The sequence below is a fragment of the Tinamus guttatus genome, unplaced genomic scaffold (genome assembly GCF_059628265.1).
Source record: "Tinamus guttatus ecotype Peru unplaced genomic scaffold, ASM5962826v1 Tinamus_guttatus_pri_ptg000110l, whole genome shotgun sequence".
NCBI classification, from domain to species: Eukaryota; Metazoa; Chordata; class Aves; order Tinamiformes; family Tinamidae; genus Tinamus; species Tinamus guttatus.
The window spans coordinates 508,221-529,646 of NW_028288644.1; the positions used below are offsets into that span (position 1 = coordinate 508,221).

The following is a 21,426-nucleotide window of genomic DNA, read 5'->3' on the forward strand; positions in this document are numbered from 1 at the left end:
AGGAGAGTTTATTTGCTTTCTACAGAACGTCACCTGAGCTCCGCTTTCATCTTTACAGAGTTTCTATTTTGCAACAACATTCATGTCAATGTGTTTGTTAATGGTTGGGTGATCATGGAAAAATATCAGACATTAGACTGTGGAAGAGAGCTTTTTGTGATCAGAAACTGAAAGGGGAATTGTGAGTGTGAAAATAGGACACAGAAGATAAATTTTCACACTCCTTGAAATTTCACACTCCTTTATGGCAAAGATACCACTAATGTCAGTAGTGCATCCAAAAATTGGCCTTTAACAGGAAGAGCATCAGTGTGACGGCAATAATGGAAGGTTGGCAAGCAGCTGGTGATAGTATGAAAATGGCAAAATAGTCAGAGACAGAGGTAGAGGAAAACCTGCAAGAGGCAGGGTGAGTAATGGCAAATTAGAAGTAGTCAAGACCTCTGCCCAGAGGACTAGAGGGAGATGACATGGTCTGCTAATTGCTAGTATGTAAAGGAGAGAAGAACAGAGAGAGGAATAAAAGGACTTGATGTTTTACTTAATGGAGAGGGCAAGGTTGTTTTTTCTGTAGAGGAGGAGACCAGACAGACAGCAAAGGAAAACGGAGCTCTATTTTTGTCATATTGAACTTGAGTCTGTGAGAGGAGACCCAGGAAAAGCTGTCAAGAGAAGATGATTCTATTTTTCTTTTCAAACAAGCTTTGATTCGTAGTTTGGGACTGTATCTTTAGAAATAAATGATATAGTCAGGATAGTTATGCAGACCTCCTAAAAGCCAAATGAATTATTTATGAAATATTTCTCTGTCTAGCACTTCAAAAAGGAAAAAAAATAGTGCTGTTAAAAACCTATTGTGATGCTATTTAATATTTCACATTCAAAGTACGAGTAAACTGCATGTGTACCTCGTAACAATAGTTACACATGAGCTTAGAATTAAGAACCAGCAGACTGCAAATGTTAAATTTACTACATAAAGAAATAGTTGTATGAAAAAGAGATACTTTGCTTTTGACCTTGGCATATCCCATTTATATAGAGAAGCTTATTCTTCTTACACTTACATATTAGGTTTTTAGGCAAGAAAAGGAAAAGCAAACAGCTCTTGGTAAAGAGGCTAATTCAATAGCATATGTTGAGCTGTGTTGCTCCTGCAGACAAAAGCATGCTGAACTGTGTGGCATCCAAGTGAACTGGGCATGTCTGTGTATGATGGCTCTGATTATATTGCTTGCAATTTTCCCCCTGCAACCTTTTCTTCAGGACATTGATGATATATTTTGCCTTTTTGTAAAATAAATGTGGAAATAACATGGGAACATGCATGGGAAATGTAAATTTGCGTTGAATCATAATGTGTATAGTCATAAATCACACTAGTCTTTTTTTCTTCTTTGCAACTCTGAATTTAAGCCCAAAGCAAAATTGATACTTTCAAAAATACTGTAAGGGATAGAGCAAAGATGGGAATTAAAAAATTAAAGGATGATCTAGAATGTATCTCAGATATGTGTGTATAAACAAGGCAGACCCTGCACTATCAGTGGCAAGGAATCCTGTTAGTTTTGAACCTTCTCTGGAATGAGACACAAAAATGTTTTCCTCAAAAACAAAAGTATCAGGGACTTCAGAAAAAAAAAAAAGCTAGAAAAAGTAGTGCTCTCCTCTTTTATCCAATAATCTTATCCTCATTGCCTAAATATGGGACACATTAGGACACACCACAATCTGCATTCTGGACATCCTTTGTGGTGCCAGGTGTGTTCTCAGTACATCCACTTCCTTAGGACATTATGGATTAGGATATTAGGTGGATGGAGGATGCCAGTTTTTGAATGCCTGGACAGTTTATATCTGACAGTCAGACCAGACATTTAGGGTCATAACATGTAATCACATTACTGTATGACCATCTCTTGTGCTTGCATTATTGGATTGCAAACTGTGGGTTGCCATGTAGATCCCTGTGAAAGAAGGTTAAACATTAAGTTAATATGCTTTCACTGCAGGGTAAGAGGGTGCTCAGAGACATTGATTGGTAAGTATTTTTAACCAGACCATGTGTCTGGATCCAAAGGCATTTAAAAAGTTTTGATGCCTACAAAACCAGCTTGGAATTTCCTGAATTCAGGTCATGTCACAGTCTTGGATTTACGTGACCAGCAACACTTCCAGATCCCTGTCCATAGGAACATAGTGACATAAATCAAGACTGCGGCAATGCCTATGACAATAGGAATCCCTCCTTCATGAAATTTCAGGCTATTTTGCAAAATTTAAAGTATTAGTAATTCTAACTTGTAGGATTCTTACTAGAGAAAAACTTTTTTTTTTCTTTTAGACTAAGAACACGGTCTATTTTCAACTTAAAGAAGCAATATTCTCCTTCTTGTGGTTCAATAGAGGGTTTTGCAGAACATGATCTTGCTTTGCAAACTCAGTTTTTCAGACAATAAAAAAGGAGGGCAGGATTTGCGTACTTATTTTACATACCACACAGGTGAAAATGTGGAATCTTTCCACTCACCTGCCTGGAAGCTGAAATGGAGCCTAATACAAAAGTAATATAAATACAGAGCTACTGAGGTTTTTTTTTTTTTTTTAGAAAGAATAGAATCATTATTAGATTATTTAACAGAGCACTTGGGGGACAGAATAAACTGAGTAGTGCCATGCTCTTTTAAATTATTCTTTGTCTACCTCAGAGACCTGCTTGTAATTGTAATCTTCTCATAATTATTTTAATGGATGTCTGATATAAATTTAATTTACACCGACCCATGGGCCACTGCTGATAGTTTGTCCCCAAATATCTAGCTCTTTTGAGATTTCCATCTCTCCAACTAATAATTCAATAATGTCTCATTCATGTGAAGAAATTATTTCTATTTTCTTTTTCGTGCTGTAGTGGCATGGGAAAATTGAAAATAAAAATTGAAAACCTCCAGTGTTATTTAAGATGATTCCAGTGCTTCATAGGACTATACCTGAACTGACCGTTATGTTATAAATCCTATATACAGTTCTCGGGAGCACTTTTCCAAAAGAAGATATCATTTGGCAAATATATAAAAAAAAACACTAATTATTTTCGGCTTCCTGATAAGGAAGAAAAATCAGGAGAAAATGTCATGCATACTTACTTAGGAGGCTTAAATTCAGTTGTTCTGGAGTATTTAAAAGTCTGTAAAATGTCTTTGAGAATCTTGGCATCTCTCAGATTGAATTGCAATCAGAAAATGAAATTTTCTGAAATTTTTTTCAGAAAATATAATTTTCCAAAATTGTGCAGGGTGTCTCATCACACATCTGCATGCAGAATAGACTAGTCCCCTTGAATCACTTTTAATCTTCATTCTCTGTAGAGTGAGATTCACTATATGGTAATTCCAGTGTGAAACTACAGTAAAACTATGTGCAGATCTGTTCTTGACTGGATCGCAGCTGGACTTAGGCTGGAAATAGATGTCCAGTTTACTAGACTGTTGTGTGCCTGTGCTTGGACTTCCACTCCCTAGGCTGTGCAAACTTTCCTGCCGAGCCTGGAGCAGAGTCCTGTGTTCTTGCACCTAAGTCCCATGCTGGTAGCCAGAGTTAGGAGATCAGGATTTTAGCCAGCTGCCCCAGCCATGCAGGTAATGCTCAGAAACTGTGGCTCTGCCTCCCACCTCTCTTTCACCATCTTTCTAAGCCAGAGGTTATTTCAGCTTGTCTTTCCCACTGATCTCCAAAGTGTCAGTAGTGCGTCAAGATGTGGAGCTCTTTCTGTAGGGCTGCCCTGTCAAGCAACATCTCCTGTGGGGTGGAATCACTTCTAATCACTTCTGTCTTTGGTGATAAGACAGTTCTGGTGATAATAAGCAATTCTGCTATAAATGCCAGAAATGTCAGCTGTCTAGCAATTGTCTATGTTAGGTTTTGTGCTTCATGCTTTGCTTTAGAAGATGCAACGTATAACTCAGTGGGTACACATCTGAGGTCTTGGTATTGATGAAATGCTTTTATCAGTTATCCAACATCTTCATTTTAATTTCTGGCAATACCTCCTCCCTCATCTTTTGTATTTTTCCCCAGTGAAACATTATCTTAAAAAATAATAAAGTTAAAAGATCTCTCACTCTCCTTGCCCTTCCAGTCTCCATAATCAGCTCCAAAGAGGTTTAAACAGTGAATGGAAGTTTCTTGGCTCACAGACTTGTACAAGGCCACCTATGGAGAGAGGTAAAACTCCTGGAAGCGTGAGGCAATTGATGTCTTATTTATAGGTCACACAGAGATGGCCTCAGAAACAATGAATAAAACAATATCTTTTTACCTCTCAGGACGCCTGTAAGTGACTTATAAATGCAATATCTGCCTTTCAATAGGTCTGGCTAGGCTCATGCTTTCCATGGCTATAGAAATAAACTCCTCTCTGGGAGCTGCTTTGATTGTGGCTACAGCACAGTAAGAAGCATCCCACCCTCCTTTTTTTCCAGTACCAAATGCCCAGTCTCCTGTTGTATCTGTGTTCCTCATTCCTAGTACAAAGATGACATTATTGCTCAGATCTGTCTTAATCTACTTGACAACAACCAGCTGCAGCCGTGTGGGTAAGAAAGGTGGCCTAATGAAGTACCCAGATGTGTTCCCAAAGGCAGAAACCATTTGTAGAGTTTGCTGAACCATTGCTGTCGGGAGGAGATTTTGAACAGATTGTTTGTTCTCGTTCACTGCTCAAAATTGAAGAGTCTGTTTCCTACCTTGGATTCATATTTGTAAAGTTGCTAGTTTGTTTTATCACAATGCCATTGAGTTTGGTGAGGAGAGAGAGAGAGAACTGGAATAGATTAGAAAATTCGTAGTAGAATATCAAACAGACTGCTCTTAGTTCTCATGTTTTAAATTGAAAGTCAACATAGATCAGATTTAAACAACTTCTCTTTTGTTCTCTCTATTAGTAACTGACATTAAGACACATAGTTAATTGAGCTGAGGCCGTAGACCTGCTTGCATTGCTATTGATCAAAAGACAATATCACTGTGTCTCTGGTTAAACCCTGAAGGCAAATGTGCACTGGCCATATTTGCAAATCCAATTTTATCTATCTAATGAGAGTAAATTCTGATCACTCTCACTGAAAAATCCCCATTATCCCTTTAGTTTATACATTAGGGGTCTGTTCTAGTGCATCAGCTGCTATTGCTGTGGAGCTCAAGGCCAGAATGGATGCTATTCTCAGTTACAGATTATGTTCCTAATGGTGGCATGAGCATCTTTTCCTCCCACATCATCTCAATTCTCACTTTTGTGCTCTCTCCATTTCACTGTCTCTTCAGGTAATAACAGTTGTCAGAGCAGAGTTAACATGGATTTCTTGTTGTAAAAATCTGCAGATTTAAAATTTGTGGCTACATACACACGTAAGTGTTCACTACTTCCTCATACACTGTGAGGGATCACAGGAAAGAAAATGGTGGCAGAACAATTGCATTTTTGTTTTCCATAGTGCCAGACTTCCGAATTTCTCTAATTATTTTTGCTTTATGTTTCATGCTTCCCATCCTGAGGGTGCCAACTGCTTCAGCAGTTCCCTTTCCTGAAAGTTTCTTCAACACAGCTGTCAAGAGATGCTCGGTTTTAGAGGCATCATTTCCAGTCTCTGTTCATCAGTAACAGCATAAAAGATTTCAGCCTTGGAGAAGCCCTGATCTAGCTTGAGTGTCCCTAGAGTATCTCCTGAGATATCTGTGTGGTGTCTAGTAGCTTGTCTGTGTCTGGATGAAGTCTGAGAAAGCCAGTCATTGTATTATATTACCAAACTGATTATCTGGGCTCAGGGAATTCACTTTGCCCCTTGGTACTATATACATTGTGCATAGGGCAAAGATATTACGCTGCTGTTGTGAGTTTTTCACAGAGGGGTACTGAAGGATACTGAAGATCCCCTACTCCCAGCCATGTGCAGTACCTGAGACAGGGAGGAGTGCAGAGTCATGGACTATTAACAGGCAAGGTTTTGTGCTTGTCCCCTTCAAATTATACCTGTCTTAATCATCTACTCCTTTCCCATCAATATCAGTTGACCTTATGCAACTGAGACAATCCCTACATTATTTAAGGTTTTAAATTACAGTAATAAAACTTAGAAGTACACTGCTAGTTCATGGAGCGTGATCACCACTAGCCTTCAAGGGCAGTGAGCCCTAGGGCAGAGGACTGATATGTGGCATCAGCAGTCACTGCCTGTGTGAAGTGCAGTAGTAACTATGCCAGCTGCCCAGAGTGCAGCACAGCAGTCTGTTAGCAAACTGACACTTGGGGGTCAGAACATTTTATGGATGTCTTACCTGAACTCCAGCAATTTCATCCCATTAAGTGCCATAGATTGTTCATCTCCCATTTCTTTCTCCATTTCTGTCTCATATTTAGAAAGGGATCGTAATATCTCAACTTTTAGAACCCCTAAATCATACCGGGAAACACCTTTTAGTATTTACGATATTCTTTATAACTGTTTTTGCATTATGTGCTCTCGTCTGTTTCTCTATTTTATCAGTGACTTTCCAAAGCTAGAAAGTGTTAGAATTCTTATTTTGCTAATCCAGTGAATTAAGGAACAGTGAAATTTAAATAGACATGAAAGCTTCTGGCTGACAGATCAGGAATGAAAACATTCTGTAACAAAAATTAAAGATAGAATATGAGGTCCGATAATATCCTATGAGAAACTGCATAGGAGAACGTCTTTGGGGTTTCTGTTTGACTTAGCTGCTTCATTATCTGATCTCCTCAGCCAACATCTGTCTTAATGGGACGTAGCTCTATATGTTATTCAGTTAACTAAAGGAAGGCTTGGTACAAAAGAGAATTCAGAACCCCATGACACAGTAAGCAGGAGAAAAAAAAATTATCGGGTAAAAGTTTGTCAAGAATGATAGACAGGGAATATCAGATACCAGCATCTGAGTCCTGTGTGTCAGCTGAATGCTGAAGCAACAGAGAGAATTGAAGTTTTAAGTCCCTTATAAGAGGCAATGTTTGCGTAGATGTCTATGAACCATTTGTTTGGTCTGCACAGCCTGTAAGCTGGAGGGCACATAGTACCACATTTCCTAAAGAGTCCCACAGGACAGATACAAAGAGCAAAAGATATACTGTACAGTCCTCGGAAGGAAGACATCATCAGTTTTATCCAACCTCATTTATAAATTTATGATTCAGGGACAACATGGAGAAGGTGATCTTTAGATTAAAATGAGAGTATATTTGTACTGCAAGGTTATTCCAACTCAAAGGGTGGAGAAAAAAAATGGCTCAGAGTCAGAAATGGAAAGAGGGAAAAGTGCCACGCAGGTCAACGACAGCTTCAGTGAAATATGTGCTCTGAGTTCACACGGTGAATTACTGTGATTCCCACTGCAACTATTATTATTTTAAGTCTATGTCAGCGTGATATTGCCTAAAAAAAGCATAGCATAGGAAATAATGGCCCAAGGGCAAAAGGAGTGAGGACAGCTGCCTTCGGCATCCCTTTCTTTTGGAAGCTTTGAGGGGGGCATTTTTTTTTCAGAATGGGATAGGTAGTTGATAGGAGTGCACTGGTGAAGCCAGCCAACAAAGTGAATCTAGCGACATCGCCAAGAGTATGGATAGGTGGAAAAAAAATCAGATTAGGCAGCATATTTAACATGTAGTCTGTTCATATCCTTTCTCTGTCTTGTGGCAAGTGATTTCAACATATGTCCTTGTTTAGGAAAAGTTACTATGGATTGCTTATTCACAAAGAATATTGCCATGCAATCTAGACACAGAGATCTCTTGAGACCTGACTTCATCTTTGTGAATTTTCCCAAATTCCTAAAACAACAGAGAAGAACCTTATTTTCTTGCTGTGTGAAGAAACCCTTGTGGTGTGAAAGAACAGTTATCAAATAATAACAAAATTTACATGAAAATAGGATGGAATCTAATGATGCATATAGCTTTCTTTGGTAGCTATCTGCATAGCTATAGTAGCTATAGCATTTTCAAATGCTTTCTTTTAAATTTTCATTTCTTTTTCGTGGAGTGTGAGGTATTTCTTGGTGCTAATTAGAGCTGGTAGTAGCTCATGGAAGAGGAATGCAAATTTGGAGCCTCTTAGCAATGTAGAGGAAAAAGCAAATATGCAATAAGCTTCCTAAAGAAGTCAGTACTGGAGCTAGAATTTGGTATCTAGTTCTTCAAGCAAAATTCTTTCATCATTCCTGAAATATAGGCCAAATATGGTTTATATGAGCAATCTTTCCCACTGTAAGATGAAGAAGAAGAGGACAAGTAATTAGAAATGATCATACAGCTCTAAGAAGGATTACTATTATGACTTGATCACAAGTTCTGTGATGATCACAGAATTAAGTGAGGTAAGGGACAATCTTAAAATGCAGAGCAGGAGCATCCTGCAATAGTCCGTTGAAATTTTGATGCTAATCATGTCTTAAATGAGAAATATTCTGAGCTCCATCTTTCAAAGCCAAGCAATATTATGCATTTCAGACATTTATTTGGCTGCCCAGTTATCAAGAAGTAACTGCTTTGTGCTTTTTTCTTCTTTTCTTATTCTTTTTCCTGTATTTTTTAGGAGTAAGTTTTATATTTGTACAACAGCATATAATTTAGCACAGATCTATCAATAAAACACTACCGCTCTTTTCATATAGAACCCCATGGTTCCTTTAGAAGGATTGCCTACTGACTTGCTCAGCATGCATTTTAAGATTCTCCTGTTTTTCTCCTTTCATGCGTCTGTTGCAATGTTCTTTAAACAATTTTAAATGAGTTTGATGATGGTGAATGTTACACTGTCTTTTCTGTGACCTAGTGCATATACCAAAATGCCAAAGCTTGGGAAGGGCAAAAGAAAGGAGAAGGGAGAGGGATGGTGTTAAAAACTTGAAAACATGAGAGGATGGAAGTTGTGTAATGATTCGTGATTCCTCTAGCTGCTGCAGAAATTTCGCAGATAAAGCAGTAAGACTGAACCAATTTGGAGCAGTTTTTGAAATGCATTTTATTCTTAGTCAGCAACTTAATCACAGATGAATAGGTATGAAAGCCACACTGTTCTACTCTTCAGGAACTATATGATATTGTTACAACAGTGGAACAGATATTAGAACTCCTGAGAGAGTTCTCCTAAGACAACTGTGCACGGTTGATGTGTGCCTGGAAATGTATATACCGTGGTGTGGTTTGCAGTCGCCTGTACAGGGGTGGCCCCTTAGCCTGATGATTTCACCTGGCTCTGTGTCACATTTAAAGAGAAGAGCCTGATAGCTGTGCTGGGAGCTGGCCAGGCAACCTTCTTTGTGCAGAAGGAGTTTATGTCTTGATCATCAAGAGTAGCACTGTTGGCAAAAGGAGTTAAACAGCTCAGCCTTTTGTTGATTATGTTTAATAATCAACTTGCTGTTCAGATTAGGTGAGGTGGTGTAAGGAATGGATCCTGTCAGCTTCCACTGATGCTGATTTCTTCTGGCCTTGTTAGAAACTCAGAGGACAGCTGAGAATTACTGCAGAGATGCATTGGTGATGACTTCAAGCATTTGTGGAGCAGCCATTAAATATGCTAAAATATGGTTATTGCTGCTGGATAGGGACTATCACAGCGCCAGATTATACATGTAAATTCTTAAAATCCTTGGTGGAGAGGAAAAAAAAAAGGAAACTTGAATTCTTGTGCTAGATTATGACAAGTGTAATGACAACTCCCAGGGGCTATACCTTAGGGAACTGATAGATAAAATGATAATCACTGGAAGTGAGAAGAGCCCTGTCATTGTTTCCAGTTCTTAATTCTAATTCACTCCAAGATCTCTCAGGACCACAGGATGAACAGAGCAAAGTGAACAATTCTGGAATGGCAGTGTTATGCCTAGTGCCAAAACTGTACGGACATTTGTGCATTTCACACAGCCATCCAAAGTGAACACAGAACACTGTAACATCATCCTGTGCAGACAGCAGTTGTGTGTGCTTGACCTGTAAGCATGTCAGGCACTGATTTTCCTGTTTCTGTTTAAAGTAGTTATTCCAACTCCACACATTTTGGAGAGAAAAAAAAAATCTGTAGTTCATGGGTTCCACAGTTATACTTTTTCACCCTTGCTGGTATATCTGTTACAAAGCAAATGCTCTGCCCCAGCCTGTGTAGATCTCTCAAACCTTAGCAATTTTTCTGTGATGATAGCAATGGCAGTCAGTAACTTGGCTGTCACATCTACATATACCTCTACACTCTACAAATGTGTAGTTTTACAACAGATTTTACTATGAATTTTCAAATGTTGATGTCAGCATAAGATTTCTGTTCTATGTGGGAAATGTAGGTCACTTCAACAAGCAGGAAGCAGATAGGAGGAGGTGTAGGAGGAAGGGATAGCAACTTTTCAACATCTTTGAAGATCTTCTTAATGCATTGTATGAGGTTTCCTCTCCTGTACTACGTTTTTCTTCCAAACAAACAAATAAAATGAAAAGAGGAATTATTAATGACTTCTTGGTGCATTTGCCTGCCTACGTAGGTTGCTACTGAGCAAACATTTTCAGGTCTTAAACAGGACCGAAGGAGGGTACCAGATTCAGAGGAGGATAAAAGTGCTTTAGAATATCCAAAAATGCTTTAGAATATCCAGATGCAGAATAACTTCACCTCACAAGAGTTTCAGTTTTGTCCAATGGTTAAATATTACTAAGCTGAAGGAACTAGCTTCTGTATCTTTCACACTATATTAACTGCTAAGATTTTTGACATTTTTATAACCTCTGAAGAGATATGCAGGTTCAATATCTCTGGCACTTCTTAGCTCTCAGCCTCAGCTGTGCTGACAACCCATGCCACATTTAATTACAGGAGCAATGAAATGTATGTGCTTTATCGAGTTTGTAATTGACACACACAAGTTCTGTGGAACATTCCCCTTTTCTAGAGTCGGGTAAGAAAGAGGACAGGAATTCACAGTCTTCCCATAGAAAGGATGTGACTAAAAGACGTTATTGAGGTGATCAGTCTCAGATATTTGGCTTTCACTCCATGTGAGAGGTTCTCCATGTCTCATCTCATGTTGACCAGCTTGCCCTGGAGTCTCATAATTCTGAAATAGCTTCCTGGAGGTGCTTTACCTAGAATATTCTACCTGTTTAAACAAATAAAGCAAACAAAAACATTACTGTAATTTCAAAAAGCCTAGGTACACAAATAGTCAAATTTCAGGGAGCATTTGGGAGTTACAGAGAACACTACTTTGTCTTTCAACAGTGACTACTTGATCTTGAATAATCTCCTTGCTTCTGACACCTGCAAAGCTTTTGGTTGGTTAGTTTCTATTATTTGTAACATTAAGCTTTATTTTTAAAACATTAAGCCTCAGTTTTAAAGCGTTTAAGTAAAGCAAAGCAACTTTTTGAAAGGGAAATATAGAAATTATTGAGACTCTTGTTATATTCACTAGCAAACCTTGCTATAGACTGATCTAGGTGTAGCAAGACATTGATTCTGTCAATAGTTAAAAGGAGGCATTCCAGTATTTAGCAAGGGGCAGAGGTTTGTTGTCAGTAGCAGAAAGGAGAAGAGAGCAAAATAAAAACTAAAAAAAAAATGTTTTGCATTTCGAACATTCCAAACAACTTTTTAAAGCAGCATGAAAGATTTCTTTTTTATTATCTGTTTTTAATGATAGAAAGCATTAAAAAAAATCAAACTCATTCTGAAGGAGTCTTTGAGCACTGTCACCAGTATTTGATGACATACATTTTAGTGATGTTTTAAAACTTCCTTATAGCCTTTCCAGCAGCCTCTGAACTTTAGCTTCATTCAGGAATACTCTCTGTTCCTCTGTGATACCAAAAATAATGAAATCAAATAACTGAGATTTTGTCAGGGAGAAAACAGCTATGTAAATATTTACTGCCAAAGAAGCAGCAATCTTACATTATACTAGCAGGCCACTTTCCCTAAGTCTCTTAGGACCTGGAAGAATGATGCATACGTGAGTCAGTGTCTAGTAATGAAAATTTCAGGAATGACTATTTCATATTTTTGTCCAGTTTTGTTTAAATCAGAATATTTATATAGCTAAGCAGGTCTAAATAGATGAAAGAAAACAAGATTGCGACGGAAATTTTAGAGATTCCAAATTATCTACATTATCATCCAATCTTACTAGGATTCTTTCAACCAAGGAAACGGAGTTTCTAAAGTAAGAGTCATGGAAGCAATGTGTCTTTTCTTTTACTTTAGCAACACAACATGTTCCAAAATGTAAAAGTCAGTAGTTGAATGCAACACAGGAAAAAAAGGCCCTGGGAATCCTCTAGTTGTAATGCCAAAATGTCGACTATGAAAATAAAGGAAAATTAAATCAACAATAAGATTTAAAAGGTTCAAATAAAAAAAAAAAATCACAAACATATATAAAAAAAAAAGAAAAAGAAAAAAAAGGTCCTGTCTTGTAATGTGAGTAATGGTTGACTTTTCCTTTCTTCCTAAAACTTGAAATGGGAGGTCCACATATCTTACCCATACATATGTGTCTTTTCAGTTCTGTTGAGATACCTATATCATTTTCTTTCCTGTTTTGTTTTGGTGCCTTTTGATAGTCATGATTAACATTATTAAATTAGAAAATTGTCCCATCCTTTCCATAAGAAAATGAGCATATGCAGTGCAGAAGTGCAGAATATCATGGTAGTTGGGTTTAAGGTCCTGCGACAAGAAAGAGAAGACGGGAAAGATTTCATTGCACTGTTTCCTTGTTTTATTCTTTAACAAGTGCGTATTTTGTAAGGTGGAGAAGATAGGGCAAAAAGAGAAAAACTATACAAAGTACACTGCATGGGAGATTGCAACAAAAAATCGTGGAGGTCAAGTTGCAGAAAACTAACAATTTATTCAGAAATTTGTCCCCAGATGTTGAAAGCTTGAGACTCTCTTCCGGTAAAATATCATAAATAAAGAGGTGGGTATATTTATAGATTTTAAGACCAATTTGTGATCTTTATGGTACTCTCCCCAAAGCCTTGTTAAATACACAAAATTACTTTCCTGTTCCAGTGGGTATGGATGAATCGGAACATTGCTCATGGGAAAACTTAAAGAACTAATCCAAAATGTTAAAATGCCTAGGGGTGGAAGAGAAACCATCATGCCTCTTTAGATTTTCTACAATAAAAGTCCATTTAGACTTAATCTGCTCACAAATATTTTTAAAATACTGTTAAAAAATTGTGCATTAAGAAGTGAGAGAAAGACCAAACAAAATAAACATAAAAGTTTAGTGGCAATTCAGATTAGATGCACAGGATTTGTTATACAGTTTTGTGATTTTGTATTTTATTTAAAACAGTGCACACTTTCAGTGTTGAGCAGCATGCATACCATCTTAATTTGAGAAACGTTTGCTAATGAACTTATATCATTCAGTATTAGTTTTATATTTTGTTTCATAAAGCCTCCATGAACTCTTCGAGTTATTCCCACAGGAGCAGTAATACCGTGGTATTATGTCAAAGGAAATTTTATTTCCAGTTGGTTTGGAGAAGAAGCCCAGCAGCTATCAGAATAACCTATTATCATGTGCTCACTAATGACAGTTGTTATATCTGGGACGAAATCTATTTTTTGGCATTGTTTTCCTATAAATAACAAGTTAACATTAAAAAAAAACAATCAGCAGAATAAAGTACCCAGTGCATACCTGTGTAGAAGTTATGATGAATGTGACTTCATTCTTTAAACAGAAGTATAATTCTGAATGCAGTTTTGTTTCCTGAGTACAGCTGTTTTCTAAAAAGAACATACCTGGGAGAGATGTTCCTCTTAGTTATCCAGTCATGCCAGCCTGACTGATTTTGTGCTTCCAGAAGAACATGAATAACATGGCAGCAAAAACACAAGCTAGACTCTGTCATGGCTCACCCTCTAACAGCATCCCTATCTGATTTAAAAATGCAGGGTAAACACTGTCCTTAATTATCCCTTTGTAACTGCATCAGCTGTTGTAGTTTGCAAAGGGATTAGTTTGTAGCAAGCTATCGCTATCACAGGAGTTTTGTGCCATATTAATCGTAAAGTCTTTGTAACTGACTATCCTGGGGAAATAATCTTGTATAATTATTACACTAAATTGAGTCAGCTGGACTGTCAGGCAAAAAAGTTTTAAAATGAGCTTTGTGGAAACTCCATTCTTTGATAAGATGACCGCCTTATCTCTGCTGACCACTTAACTGCTGTTGACAGCCTATGTAATAAGTATTAGTATAAAATTAAGACATTTCTAATCTTCATGGACTTTTCTAATAAAGACATAGAACATTTACCTGTTTTCAGGTGCAAAAGCTGCAATATTGCCTGCCTTTGAAACCATCTCTTCTGTTAACCACAGAACAAACATAATGCCCATTACAGGTTATTAGCTATTTCCAAGAGGAATGTGTCTTCCTTCCACCCGGTTTTACCCCAATTCCCAGGTGAAAAATGAAAATGATAGCTCAGCTTCTGTGTCCGTTCTGTTTTTTGTCCTCCAACAAGACTGAGAGTGCTGACAGCCTCCTGTAATAGCTGTGGCACTGTTTTTTGTTTGTTGTTGTTTTGGTTTTGTTTTTCTGTGCGCTAGTCTGTACTCCATTGCCATACAAATACATTTTTATTATCACTATTTGCTTTACATGTTAGATGGTCTCTAAAGAGACTCCCTAAAGAGTGATTCAGAGATGTAGTTTTTCATACTCAGCCAGATGATAGGCTGACCCATGGAAGACCCCAAAGTAATCAAATAGATGATGGAATAAAATAGCCTTCATTCTCCTCCCTCACTGCTCCTTGCAGTTTGAATAACAGCAGAACAGGTAAAGCATTATAGAAGCCTCTAGACTCATGCTGTTACTGTTAATGAACCTTCTGTGAGAGCTACCAACACATGATTGAAATACAGTTCCTGAGATCCCTTCTACCTCAAAGATCAATAAGCCACATTAGTGTCAGAAGTATCTTTGACTTGTCTTAGTTTGTGAAATATCATTGTCCTTACAAATCATGCTTCTATGAGATTAAGTATCATCCTGGTATTTCTTCTGTCCTATGCACAGCAATCTGGCCAGTGTTTGAGAAAAGGACTCAATAAACATAAAAATATAATGGATCACAAATCAATAGATATCTGTGAATAAATAACTTGTGTGATTATAGACTGTCAAGTTTTATGGTCACAATGCTCATTTTACCCTGGTTACTGAATTATAATCGTGGAGCACCTTCAGTGCAATGCCTACATTGGCACTCCTGCACCTACACTAACAAAAGCTGCCCTCAGGTGCTGGCAGTGGCATGTTCAGGCAGAGGACTGGGAACAGCTGAGTCTTGAGAAAAGTTAAAGCTTTAGTTAAGAAAGGAAATGAGAAAAGAAACAAAATGAAACGAGAAACGAGAAAAAAGGAAAGGGAAAGGGAAAGACATCTGTTAAAATAAGCCACCTGCCATGAATGAAATAGTTCCTTACCTCCTGGGTGTGCCTTTGAGCAGCCTGGATAGCTGCCCCGAGCAGTACAGATGCTGCTTGCCCCAGTCCCTATTTTTAAGGTCAAAATGCTATACATTTGAAGAAAAGGGCTAAGTGAGCGTGGTAACAGATAGGAACATACTATCATTAGACCCAGGAAATTTAATTCATGATCAACCTCAGGATGTCAGCAGTGCTTAATTAGCTTTTCCCTAGTTAAAATCCAGGGAAAACAGTGAAAAAAAGCAGTGTCAGCTGCAAATATGTTGGTCTCCGACAGAACTTTCTCAGACCTGCAATGAGCAATTGGAAATATTTGTAGAGTAAGGAAGTATTTACTGTATAGATATAAGCCATAAGCCATTCTGCCAAAAGGGGAAAAAAAAAAAAAAAAAGACTTCTTCTCTAAGACTGTTTACTAGTGTTTTGTTTGTGGTTCCTTTGCAGGTGTTGCTGCTTTGGATTCCAGCATTTCTGGGAAGATTGGTTTGCGGGCAATTATATATTATTTTTGCACTACTGCCCTTGCCGTAATTCTAGGTACTGTAATACTGTAATTGTTAACCTCCTTGGCACTGCCTAATTACAAATGTACACAGTGCAACAGTACTCATTTTCCAAAACTGCGTGGGGAGGGGAGGCAAGAATCATATGAAACATCATAACATGTTGATAGCAAAGAGAAGATGTCTTGCTGTTCACATTGGGCTCAGTTCATTTTCCCTATAAAGCTGCTATGGCTTTATAGGGAACTATGACATAAATTTCAGCTCAAAACAGATGTCTGCTGTCTAAGTTTTAGATACAAAGTGAATTTCCTCCAAATGAGATGTTGTAGCTGGTTCTCAGATACAAGACTGTATAATATAGTACTGAGAAACATTGTGTGAAGTAAAAGGCAAAAGGCAATTCAAAATATCACTGTGAAAAATTTGCAAAACACTTCATCTGAAGTCCAGCTGAAGTAATTTGCCCTTCTTAGTGAGCAGTGACTTAGTAGCACAGAAGTAAAAATAAAGCTAGAATGGCCAAACCCAGTGGCAATGCCGCAAGTTGCTCTTGTTTTGGAAGAAGCCACCCATTTAAGGATGCTAGCTGGGGACTTCTCTTTCTGAACAGCCCTGTGGGTGTCCCTGGGAGTATCACTGGGTGGTCAGACTTCAGCCACACAAGATACGCTAAGACTTTCCAGAGTTTGCACTGCAATCTTTTTTTTTCATTCTACAGGGATTGTGTTAGTTGTGATCTTTAAACCTGGAACATCTCAAAGAGCAGAAGAGATAGTGAGAGTGGGCAGTACCCCTGAGGTCACTACTGTTGACACTTTGTTGGATCTGATCAGGTGATAATTTTTTTTTTTTTTAGTCATTTCCATACCCATATTGCAGAGGCCCAAGAAATAAATGCATACACATTTGCAAGTGTAATATGATATAAATGCTTTCCAATATTGTTTGGAGAAGGCGCTGTTGGAGACAGCATCATAACAACCGATATTATGTTTTTCTATATATTTATATTCAACATATGTAAGAGCCAAATACAGATGATCTTGTAAAGATAAAGCTAAATCATATGTTTGTACAAGCTACTGTAGCCTTCAAAGGACTTTAGCATAAAAACTTAAAAAGTTGGGATATTTTGAGAGATCTGGAATGGAGATAAAGACTCCTGCTTCAGTATGTAAATTGTCGTCTTCTGCACTGGGCCATAGATTCCATAATTACCCACATACTTCTGCTTTCTGCAGTCTTCCTTTGCATTTGAATTGGCCATTGGAAAGGAGGAGGCAAGCAGTTGGATTTCAGTATTTCTGCACTAATTTTCTAAGTTTTCAGTGCATTAAATGGTTTTTGATCCTTGAAAAAACACACAGGAATCATCCGTCATCCAAGATGAATTCAAACTGCAGTATAGGACAACAAAAATCTATTCTTCTATAGCTAAATCTATTTCAGCACAATGTTATAAGGGCTGTTCTTCTTCTTTCTAAGTTATACATGATAAATCCTATAAAATTTACTTTAGATAGTCTCTTGTATTTTTTGTGTAATTAATCAGTGGAGAAGAAGCTATGAGTTCAGGAGCTGGTCAAGGAAATATCATATATTGAAAAATGAGCCTAAAAATTCTACAACAGGAAAACAATCTCCTGGTCTTTCAAAGTCCTGAAACCCTGTTTCTGCTAGACTTCAGATCTGACAGCACTAACTACACTGCTTTCTGGATAAGGCAACATTCTCTAATCTGTCTTTCAACACTAGATCGTATCATTTTTTTTAAAAAAAACTCCTTGTTCATAGTATTCTCCAATGTTGAAATGTCTGTAATTTCTTTAACAGGAATATGTTTCCAGAAAACCTCGTCCAAGCTTGTTTTCAACAGGTAAGTTTGAACATCCCTGTTTGTTACTGTACTTTTCATTGCTAACTTAATTCTTCATAATTAATGTCCCCCCAAAAACACACCAAGTTTTTCTATGCAAAAGTCTGTATGAATTATTTATGAGAAGCCCAGGAGACTCTTGAGTTCACGCAGAACGACTTTTCTTAGGCATCTTCATTTCCTTTCCATTTTGATTATACTCTGTTCTCAATTCATCAACCCTTAATCATCTCTTGCAAAAAGACAGCACTGAGAAGCTGGATGCCAAAACTTAGCAGTGTATTAGTACACAGGTTTTTCCCCTTAAGAACAGGCAAAGCTATAAGAAGCATGTTGTTATGATCTGCAGACGTGTTCATAAAAACCCTCAGTGTCTGGTGAAATTTAGATAACTCAACCCTCACTCTGATGTGTCTTTCATCTAATGTCCATTGTTAGACCTGGTGATTCATCTTGAAGAAGAGATAGCCAGATGTTAGAATCTGTTCGAGACATCTCTGAGATTTGGAAAATGAAAAAGGAAACTGCTGCCCATATAGCAGTCCTGTTTCAGATTCAATCACGTTTATCCATAAATAAATCAGTTTTTGAGATGCTCTCTGCTTCCCTTTTTTTCCCTTCTGCAACAGTTGCCTACCAGTTGCACTGAGGTTTGTATGGGAGATAGCTAACCTATCACAGGAAATGGTGTTAACTGTCTTCTGCACACAGCACTGAGTATATTTTTGGTTTTAGTTTAGTAAAGTTAACAAAACCTTCTACACATTTTTTGCATGTTAATTACTTTAAGAACAAATCTTCTGCCTTGCTGAGGTACAGAATCCTGTCCTAAATTTCTCTGAAAGACCAGAGAAAAGACTCTCTTTTTAGAGGCTACGTTATAACACGGTTGCTGTAATTATCTTCCAAGCAGGATGCTAGAGCATTTGCCTGGAGGCAATGAGGCCTGTAACACTTTCACTGTTTACCTGTGCAAGAACCATGTCCTCCAACTGCTTGTTCCAGCAGAAAATGGCCTTGTCATTATCAGAAGCTTTATCTCATCCCCCCAAAAACTGTCAGACATCCAGGACCCTCAAGAGCCTGATTTATAGTGTATTTTCTTTGCTTTGCTTCATTTAGTATCTTAACTAGAGAACCATGATGATTCACATTCATCTTTCCCTTAGTGTCTTTCTAACAGTGCTTTTGTCCACTCTTCAGTTTCCTCATATTTCTAAATAACTCTTCTGTTTTTTGAAAAAAATCTTTCAGTATAAAACCAAACGTGAAAAAGTGGATGTTATGAGTGGTGTGGAAAAAAATGGCTCTGTTCCTAGAGAAGATATTGTGGCAATTGTCATGACGTCACAGGTTTCAGAGGTGAGAACTTTATAGATTGTTATATTTCTGTAAAATCTACATAGGTAGAATTAGACTGACATTTGGTTTAGCTGATAGGTTAGTGTCTCAGAAAATGAAGGAAATGCCACATAGATAAGCTTTATCAAGGAGATAAAACTTGCTAAGTAAATGCTGAAGGTGATTTCGAGGACCTTCAGTTAGATTTCAGGAAAGCAGATGACTCCACATCAATTAAACAAGTCAAAGATAATAGGAGATGTGGAGAAATAATTCATATATACATCCGTTATGGTATAAGCTCATGCGCTATAAAGTTACTGAACACAGTCTTTTGGAGAAGCTGGGTATATATTCACAGTTGTTTAACTCGCAGTTTATATTATCAGAAGATGTTTAAGCAGCAGGCATTGCAGAAAGAAAAGAACAAAAAATAATACAAAAATATTTGAAATGGAAAACAAAACAATGGAAAGTATGTTATTAATTAATAGCGTGATTGTTGCTCTGCAAAAAAAAAAAAAGCCTAGGAAGGGAAGTAAGAAGAAATTCAATAGCATTATGAATATAGAACGATGAACAATACAAATTTCATCTCATCATAATGAGAGCATGGGAACGCGAGCTAAATGAAAGGATGTTAGTTAAATCCCAAAGCAGGATGCAGTAGAGAATCACACACTCAGTGAATAATTCTCCTTCATCTATTCATTTTGCATTCACACAGAGAACTGTGTATTTTGTAGGATTTTTATGTGATATGCTTCATATTCTGCTGTTAATTATGCAATATTGTTGATTTCAGCTGAACAATAGATTTTTTACTGGGGGCAAAATTGGACACTCTTGTCCTAGTTCTCAGACAGTGGACAATTTTTCTTAAGTCCAACCACAAAAGCTTGTGTTGCACAGAAATGACTACAAGGGTTCTACATCCATGTTTTATTCTCCACAGTAGGGAGTAGCTATTTTATATGCTGAAGTTATGACTCAGGATGCCTAGGTTTTGCCATTCTCTCTGTGAGAAATCATTTGAAAGGGCAGCATAAATTAAGCATGCTTTATCCAGTGCTAGGATTTTGCCAGGTTCTTGCATAATTTAAAATACAGAGATTGTAAAGGCAATTTAACTACCTTCATGTGACCACTCAACGCTGTAAGAATTAGAATAGATTGCCTGGGGAGAAGATGTCTGTATCCTTTCATGGGGAAACCTAAATGTATTTTTATTTTAGCTCTCTAAAGTAAATTCAGTGTTTTCAGATGGCAACTTTTTTTCTCTCTCTCTTTGATCCAATCTACAGAACAAAACCCAAGAATACAAAGTTGTGGGCATATATTCAGATGGCATCAATGTACTGGGCTTGATCATCTTTTGTCTTGTTTTTGGAGTTGTTATTGGGAAAATGGGAGAGAAAGGACGAGTGCTGGTGGATTTTTTCAATGCACTGAATGAAGCTACCATGAGAATAGTTCAGATAATCATGTGGTAAGTCCAAGGACATACTAGCATTTTCTAATGCCTCTTTAAGTGGATTTTGTCATCGAAATTGTCAGAGCAGACTCCTTTACATTTTCTTTTGTATAATGCTTTGCAGAGAGAAACTTTGAAAGGAAAGGTGGTAAACAGTTTTGTCTGTACAAAAATTGGATCCTTTTGAGGAAAGCGGAGATAAAGCTCCTACTTACTGTATTAAAGATAACGGTCCCACTTGGACACAGGAAACTTCAGTTGTTCAAACATTCTCCCTCAGGTTTTACAGCAAGCCAGTACGTCTGAATGTAGTTTGAGGACTATAGAAGCATCACTGTCTATATTCCCTTCTCAATTTTGAACACAATTCAATGAAACAACAACTTCTAACTTCTAACAAATAGCCATTAAACTCACATATTAGCTGTCCTTGAAGCTGAGTTGTTTTAGAAACAGAAGTAGCACAAGCCACAGCACAGACCCTGAGATCCTGTAAAACAGTGTAGCTGTGCAGGGCTAGCTGCAGGCTTTTGCAGCGTTTGGAGAGATATAAATTAGTCCGTGCAACTTGTCTAGTGCTGGCCAGTGGTCCTGTCCTCAGCTAAACTACAGCTCTATAAAGCAAACTGCCTCACAGTGCACCAAATCAGCCCCAGCAGCATCCCAGCCTGCTCCCCTGCCCTGAGCGCGAGGATCCCACACATAAG

The 21,426-nt window shown here is 37.7% G+C and overlaps 1 protein-coding gene across 1 annotated transcript in view; it reads left to right on the top strand.

Annotated features, from left to right (window-relative positions):
• The window catches only part of SLC1A1 (solute carrier family 1 member 1), a 46,470-nt gene that overhangs the window by 15,125 nt on the left and 9,919 nt on the right, over positions 1-21,426 (top strand). The window contains exons 3-7 of the mRNA XM_088521011.1: positions 15,967-16,059; positions 16,747-16,861; positions 17,862-17,904; positions 19,159-19,266; positions 20,550-20,734. Coding sequence (XP_088377137.1) covers positions 15,967-16,059; positions 16,747-16,861; positions 17,862-17,904; positions 19,159-19,266; positions 20,550-20,734 — 544 coding nt within the window. The remainder of the gene's footprint in view (positions 1-15,966; positions 16,060-16,746; positions 16,862-17,861; positions 17,905-19,158; positions 19,267-20,549; positions 20,735-21,426) is intronic.